Source organism: Arachis stenosperma, chromosome 1 (genome assembly GCF_014773155.1).
Source record: "Arachis stenosperma cultivar V10309 chromosome 1, arast.V10309.gnm1.PFL2, whole genome shotgun sequence".
NCBI classification, from domain to species: domain Eukaryota; kingdom Viridiplantae; phylum Streptophyta; class Magnoliopsida; order Fabales; family Fabaceae; genus Arachis; species Arachis stenosperma.
In genome coordinates, this window is record NC_080377.1 from 105187237 (window position 1) to 105195624 (window position 8388).

Sequence of the window (8388 nt, forward strand, 5' to 3'; positions counted from 1 at the left end):
CCGTTAGAAACTAGTTGTTACTATGTTACCGTTATTATTAATAAATTAATATTTTGTTACTCTATATATACCACTTAGATACACTTGTATTCTCACACTCTCTACAACTCTTCTTCATCTTCTTCTAAGTTCACAAAATCATCATTCTGCTACTATTATTTTTTGTTCGAAAAAATGGATCCAAACCAACTCAACTCTTTCTTCAATTACTTACAAAACTTTCCTCAAATTCCAAATACCCAACAATCTCAAACCTCAAACTCTCAAGTTCCAAATCAAAACTTCATACTACCAAATACATTTCAAAATCCAAATCCACAAAATCTCTCTAATTTCAATTTTCAAACTCCTTATAATAATCAATTTCCTATATTCCAACCACAAAATCAAAATTCACAAACACCCCATTTACCATTTTCATCCATATTTAACCCTTCTATCGGAAATGTTACTCCAACTTCCTTGCCGTTTCCAACTCAATTTAGTGCATCAAGACATAACTCATCTGGTGTTGGTGGCTCTTCTAACCCATCCTCTCAAACTCCTATACAATCTAGTCCAAATTCGCAATATTCAGATTTTGCCAACCCTCATGGATTAGATGCTATCGACCTCAATGATGATATTGAAGATCGGAGGCAAGATAGTATTCAACACTGGCATTGGAAAGAGGATGAGATGTTGATCAGTGCATGGTTAAATATTTCAACTGACCCTGTAGTTGGTACCGATCAAAAGGGGAAAACATTTTGGAGTCGAATTCATAGCTACTGTGTAGAATTTTGCACCGACATGACAAGGGGGGTAGTTGCATGTAAGAAACGATGGTATAAGATCAACAAGGCTGTTGCACAATTTGCTGGTTGCTACGATCAAGCTAGTCGAAACATAAGGAGTGGTTCGAACGCTGATGATATAAAGGAGTTGGCTTATAAACTTTATACTACAAATTATGGTCAAAAGTTCACTTTTGAGAGGCATTGGAACATGCTTCGATTGGAGCAAAAATGGAGAAGCCAACTACCTACACAGAGTGGCGGCTCAAAGAGAACCAAGGTTAGTGCAACTGGAGCATACTCATCCTCATCAAACCCAGAAACACCGTTGGCTGACGAACCCGGTGTGGACTCTCCCGTTCGCCCACAAGAATCAAAGAAGAGCAAGCGAAGAGGTAAGGGAAAAACACAGATGTCTGAAGATTTTAGCGAAAGAAAATCATCTGGTTCAAATAATGATATCAACGTGTTAGATCGTTCTCCAGTGTTTGATGATATTCTAAATGACCGTGCTTCGGAGGTAAATTATACAATTAATGGTAATAATTATACAATGGGATACTATTTAGCAGATGGTATTTATCCTGAATGGGCCACATTTGTCAAATCAATCTCAAAGCCACAAGGTGAGAAACGCAAGTTATTTGCACAATACCAAGAAGGGCAAAGAAAAGATGTGGAACGAGCATTCGGAGTGTTGCAAGCACGCTTTGCAATTATACGTGGTCCAGCTCGTTTTTGGGAAAAGAAAAAGCTTGCCAACATAATGAGAGCTTGTATTATATTGCATAATATGGTTGTTGAGGATGAAAGAGACAGCTATGCAGGAAATTTTGCTCAAGGCTTAGAGTATGATGATGTTGAAAATGGCTTATCACAACCTCAGCTGGGAGAGGAAGATTTTGCACCATACCATCAATTTCTCCAAAGAAATGCCCAACTTCGAAATAGGCAGCAGCATAGACAATTGAAGGAGGACTTGATTGAACACATATGGCAATTTCACAATGCTTGTCGTCAACTATAGAGTTTAATTATGTTTTTCTTTGTATTAAGTAATTTTACAAATTAGTGTAACCCCGAATTCATCTATTGTGTATTATTGTTATATATGAATCTATTTAATATTAATATATTTTAATAGTGAATTATTTTTAAATTTAAATATTTAAATTTTATTATTAAAAAAAATTAATTACATTAATTACAAGTTTTTTAATTAATTAATTAAGTGGGACCACAACAGGGACTAAAGTTAGTTCCTCCTAATGGAGAAGAGAGAGATGCTTTGAGTTCCTATTTACTGTTTATGACGCAAAAACTGATGTGGAGTTATTTTTTATGACAGGTGGGCCATAAACAGGAACTGAGATGAGTTTCCGAGATGGTCTTAGATCCCACACATCTCTTTCCTCAGCATTTTGTGTGCTGTTACATATTTTTTTTGTGTTTGAATATTTTATGGATCGCTGAACAGTAGTGACTAATTTCTTCCTTATCTAAACTTACAGTCAACGAATATCTTTTGAACATTTCACTTTTATATCAAAATTAATTTAATTTAATTAATTTTCGATTTTAATTAAGTCTTCCTTTCAACACCTAACTTATAGACGTTCAATTAATATTATCCTTTACACCCATCAATAATCATTAAATTGCAACTTGCTCACCACTTGCATTTTTCAATTCCCATTCAATTATTCCGCATGACAATTGTAAAATAGTATAAAAAAGCATTTTATTCAAACGGTTTTCATTTTCTTTTTATAAAAATTAAGACGTATTCTAACTTCTAATTTTATATTTTAAATAGTTTAATTTTAATGTATATACCGTAAAATATTATAGTTAATTAATTATTTTTTGATAATTAATTATGTAGTAAATATAAAATTAATTATTTAAAATTTTAGTATATTTAATATATTAAAATGTATTAATTTTCTTATAATAATTTTTAATAAAATATGTTTTTACAATATGTTTTCAAATATTATTTTAAAATCATACTAGCAAAATCTATCTTATTGTTTTAAACATACATTTTAAAAACATAACAACGTATTTGTTTAAATATACTTAAAGCATAGTATTAGAATACATTTTAGAAACACTCTTGGAAGTTGGAAATTGACTGGTCGAAAAACTTTGAATACTTTTATAATTTCAGATTCAGTGCTCATTAAATAAGAGGCTCGGACTCCTAAACTTGAAAATAAAAAAAATATAATAAAGAGGGTAAATTTTCTTTTTAAACATAAAAAACAATACAATCTTTCGTTAATGATAATAAACCACATCTATTCTCACTTCCATTGTTGGTTATTAATCCAAAGCCTTTCTTTTTCTTCCTCCATAGCAATTCCCACCATTTTTTTTGCTACACTTTTTATCTGGGATACTGTACTTTCAAACTTTCATTATTTTTCTTGTTGAATTTGGTACTGGATTTGGGTTCAGCTTCGTTTTTCTCTTGTCATGGCTCTCAATTTGCCTTCCCCAGCTGAAGTCAAGTCTATTTTCTTCACTGATTCCCTCAAGTCTAACATCCTCACTGCAAAGTTTCCAGGTTCTCTTAGTTTATTCCTCTAAAGTTCTCAACTTTATAGAAGAAGAGGAAGAAATTCGATGTGTTTGAATTTGTCTTGGTTCGGTTTGGTTTGATTTTTGTTTTCCCTCAAATTATGCTCACTTTCCATTTTTTTCCCTTTTTGTTTGAGACTATCCTGTTAGGTACCCTCCATTTTTTTTATGCTATTGCTACTGTTGTTGTGTTATTACATAGTATGATTTTTTGTTTGTTGAATGTTGAACCTTGTTTTTTTTTTCTTTTAATTAATATTGAACCATTGGCTTTAGTTTTTGTTTTGATGGTCATTGCATAGTACATGGTGATTGGGTGGTTGACTTTTCCATGACCATTTTGATGTTTCAGGTCATTTTGCTCTGAAAAGAAAACACTGTGGAGCTGCAGCAGGAAGAAGAGTTTCCTGCTCAGTGCAGGTACCACCACCACCAGCATGGCCAGGAAGGGCGGTCCCGGAACAGAACCGCAAGACTTGGGAGGGGCCGAAACCCATCTCAATCGTCGGAAGTACTGGTTCAATCGGAACTCAGGTATAGGTGGAAATGGAATATCACTCTAGCATAGAATCATAGCATTACAAACTGTGTCATAGCTATCTATTGGAATGAGATGTAATCTAAGATCAGATGCTTTCTTTACTTGTGATATATTGTGTGTTTGCAAGAATTTTTCGGAAGTAGTTTGTGTTTTTAGTGATACAATTCAAAAGAATGTGTTTACTACTTGTATATGTAGTTTGACTTGGCTTTGTTTCTTGTTCCTTGATTTGATGTGATTCATCTTTGCTCTTATGTTTTTGTAGACACTCGATATCGTTGCTGAGAATCCAGATAAGTTCAAAGTTGTGGCACTTGCTGCAGGTTCGAACGTAACGCTTCTTGCAGATCAGGTAAATACTTTCTCTCAAGCATGTACTGGAATTTTGGATTCATTTGTCCTGCTACCAATAAAATCAAATCTTAAAACTAAATATTTTCAATGGAGTTCCCTGTGATTCACTCCCTTGAGTTTTCCTTTTAATTGGAGTAGATAATTCATGAAGACTAAAATTTTGAAAAGTTAAATTCCTTAATATAAGGCTTTGTCGTGTCTCTAATAATTGTGATATACCAACTGGAGAAAGAAAGACTAATCTTTTTGAATATTTATGTCTCGCAGGTTAAGAGATTTAAGCCTCAACTTGTTGCTGTAAGAAATGAATCCCTAATTGCTGAACTTAAAGAGGCTTTGGCTTCCGTTGAACAAAAGCCTGAGATCATCCCTGGAGAGCAGGGAGTTATTGAGGTTGAACTCTTGTTTCTTCATATGATATAATGCGGCTTAGAGAGCCAATATTGTTTTTTCACAAGCTTTTATATTTTCAGGTTGCTCGTCACCCGGATGCTGTTAGTGTAGTCACAGGAATAGTAGGATGTGCAGGACTAAAGGTAACCATTTTTTATTTCCTTCCCTGTTTTTGATCATTTTGCCTAAGCAATCAGTTTCCAACATAACAACATCATTATTGTTTTTTCAGAAGAAAATTGACCCCATTAACGCATTGAAGTTACTGAATATTGTTGTATGCGTAATAACATAGCTTGTTTACTGGAAACAACAGTTAGATAAAAGAGACACAACAGAAGTATAAGAAACTGTTGATATCATTAAAGTTAGAAATTCCTTTTTATATTAACGAAGTCCATACTAAGATGCTGAAGTAGAGATGGTATTTGTTATAGCTTATCGGATAACAGATATTAGAAAGCTGAAGTTCCTCTCATTATTTTATTATTAGCCAACAGTTGCTGCAATTGAAGCAGGGAAAGACATAGCATTGGCCAACAAAGAGACATTGATTGCTGGAGGTCCTTTTGTTCTTCCTCTTGCTAAAAAGCATAATATAAAAATACTCCCAGCCGATTCAGAACATTCTGCCATTTTTCAGGTATAAAAAAGCACATAATCTATAAAAATTTGTGTCTACAACAAGATCAATGACAAAAGAACAATTTTGTATCATCCTAATCCACTTCTTGCTGCGAAAACTGAAAAGCATTTTCTTTGCTTCAGTGCATCCAGGGGTTGACAGAAGGTTCACTTAGGAGAATTATTTTAACTGCATCTGGAGGTGCTTTCAGGTGTGTAGAATAAACCTAACATGTCTCAACTTTTCCGTTTTTCATTTCACAAGAGTCATAGTTTAACTGTTTCTCTAGATAATCAAATGTTCCGTTTTTAAGTGTGTCTTCTTGGTGATCATAGGGATTGGCCTGTTGAAAAACTGAAAGATGTTAAAGTTGCTGATGCATTAAAACATCCCAACTGGAATATGGGGAAAAAGATAACCGTGGACTCGGCTACCCTTTTCAATAAGGTTTTATTCCTTTTGTCAACATATCGTATTAAAAGATTCTTCTTACATATCTGTTTAATTATATAATCTAGATTTCCTTGTTATAAAGGTAATTTTCTTCATAACAGGGTCTAGAAGTAATTGAAGCACATTACTTGTTTGGAGCTGACTATGATAATATCGAAATTGTCATTCATCCACAATCTATCATACATTCCATGATAGAAACACAGGTTTGACCCTTATACTATACTGGTTTTCTTCATCTTTGTAATATCTCTTCAGATATATGGAGTTGATAATGAATAGTTTGTTAACATATATATCATGAAAAGAATAGAAGAAATGATAGATTATTTTAAATTTCAGGATTCATCAGTTTTGGCACAGTTGGGGTGGCCTGATATGCGTTTACCGATCCTCTATACTATGTCATGGCCCGAGAGAATTTACTGCTCTGAAATAACTTGGCCTCGCCTTGATCTTTGCAAGTAATACCATTTTCCCCTGCATCTTACATATTTCAAGATCTTCAAATTATCTATAGTCTACCCACACTGAAGAAAATAGACCAATCCACTTGAAATAGAGTTGTAAATTTTGAGACCGTTCTTGTTACGAATGATCAGACGATGAACAATGATCCTATAACTTCCACTACTCCATTTCTATCATGAAATTTCATGATGTAAAATGAAGTATTTAATTAAATGGGATTGGGCACAGAAAATTTGTTCTTGTATTTTTTGTTTGACTGAGCCATATTTGAAATGTGTGATGATTCAGGCTTGGTTCTTTAACATTTAAAGCTCCCGACAATGTCAAATATCCATCCATGAATCTTGCCTATGCTGCTGGTCGTGCTGGAGGCACGATGACAGGAGTTCTTAGTGCAGCAAACGAGAAAGCTGTAGAAATGTTTATTGATGAAAAGTAAGAATTTCACATATTTTACGCACAAGCATTGCTTTATTTCCTTGCCAATAATGCAGCTCAGAGTATTTTCATTATATTAATTCTTTTACAAAGAATTCGCGGCTACAAATTTATCCAAGTCCCATAGGTGTTTGGTAAGCAATGTAAATTGAAATTCTCTTCTCAACCCCCATTTTTTCCCCTCTACTTGCAGGATCAGCTATTTGGATATCTTCAAGGTTGTGGAGCTAACATGTGAGAAGCATCAAGAGGAATTGGTAACATCACCTTCGCTCGAGGAGATCGTTCACTATGACCTTTGGGCTCGAAAATATGCTGCTAGCTTGCAAAGCTCTTCCAGCTTCACTCCAATTCCTGCATGAACAGCACTAATTTGATTTAATAAATTGGGGGCAATTGAAGAATTGTATACAATGTAGAATGATGCATTCCTTGGATATTGGCAAGTTTAAGGCTCTGAATTTTGATTATTCCAATGCTTTAGATTTTTGCACATTTTTAATAAGAAACTCATTTTTCTGTCTGATAATCACAACTGAATGTAGACCTTGAATTATGTTTTCCTTGACAAAACTGGGCTTAAATATAATCTAATCTTATATAGTGTTTAACACAAGTAAATGTAATACTAAAAAAAAAAAAAAACCACGAGTAAATGTGGCCTCAACTGAAAGTGAAGTTTCATTGAAGATGGAGTATACAATTCCTTTCAACAAAATAGATCAAATTAAAAGGTTGAGCATCTTCTTGGGTGGCAAATGACAACGGTTTTCAATGGAGTGGTCTTGAATTTGAGCTTGAGGGAGTGCTCAAGCGTTTATTTGTTAAAGCCTAACGGTTCTTAGGTCTTTCTAGGCTAGGTTATGGAAATCAAGATAACTAGTTAGTTCATGTAAAATTAACTGGGATTAGGTTAGAGATTTTCAATGGATTGAAAAAATAAAGTTGAAAAGTGAAATTTAAGTAAAATGTCAATAGTTGCTTACCTATTGTCTTAGTGTAAACTATGCTGTCCCTTCTTCTATCCCATCGTACGTTCTATGCCAAACTGTCACCATTAGTTTTCATTGCTTATATGATGTGTCTATATTTTTTGTAGTTATTAGTATATGATTTTAAGATGCATGTCAGGTATATTAGGAACCAAGGTGTTTCAATGTTTTTACTTGTTGATCTCAACTACGTATATATTTTATGATTAAAGATCAAAGACTAAAAATATTAGAACACTTTACTTCCAGTCATATCTAAAATACTTCCTATGATTTATGTGTCTTGTTGTTTTCGAACTTCTTGATGTTTACTCATTCATAAAATACTCATTGCTATTCAAATTAATTAATTAATCAATGTCGATATAGGATTAACTTTTTTAAAGAGTGAACACCTAAATTTGTCAACTTAAAGGACAAAGAGCCTCTTAACATAAACAAAAAAAGCTCAATTCAGTCCCTGTTTTTTAATGCTTTGGGACAATGCAATTTTTCTGGTATTTTTATTGTTATTTGTAATAAAAATTGTTTAAGTGACATATTTGGATGATGAGTTGGCATGTTAAATGTCATCCTTCATTGTTAAGTGGGTTAAAAAATTATTTTTTTTAAAATTTAAATTGGTCAAGACTTATTTGTCCTTGTTCACTTAAAAAAAGGACGTTGTTTTAACGTCAAATTGGTCAGGGACCTATTTATTTTTTAAAAAATAGATACAATATTTTTTAAAAGTAATTTTTATTGCTATGATATTCGTAA

The 8388-nt window shown here is 33.2% G+C and overlaps 1 protein-coding gene across 1 annotated transcript; it reads left to right on the top strand.

The window, feature by feature from the left end:
- Window positions 1–3049: 3049 nt before the first annotated feature.
- On the top strand, window positions 3050–7107 carry LOC130969520 (1-deoxy-D-xylulose 5-phosphate reductoisomerase, chloroplastic-like). Its single transcript, XM_057895280.1, has 12 exons — window positions 3050–3348; window positions 3715–3896; window positions 4169–4255; window positions 4525–4650; window positions 4731–4793; window positions 5144–5293; window positions 5419–5486; window positions 5611–5722; window positions 5830–5934; window positions 6071–6192; window positions 6488–6634; window positions 6831–7107. The coding sequence occupies exons 1-12, from the start codon at window positions 3258–3260 to the stop codon at window positions 6997–6999; spliced, it is 1422 nt and encodes a 473-aa protein (XP_057751263.1). The 5' UTR covers window positions 3050–3257; the 3' UTR covers window positions 7000–7107.
- Window positions 7108–8388: the final 1281 nt, after the last annotated feature.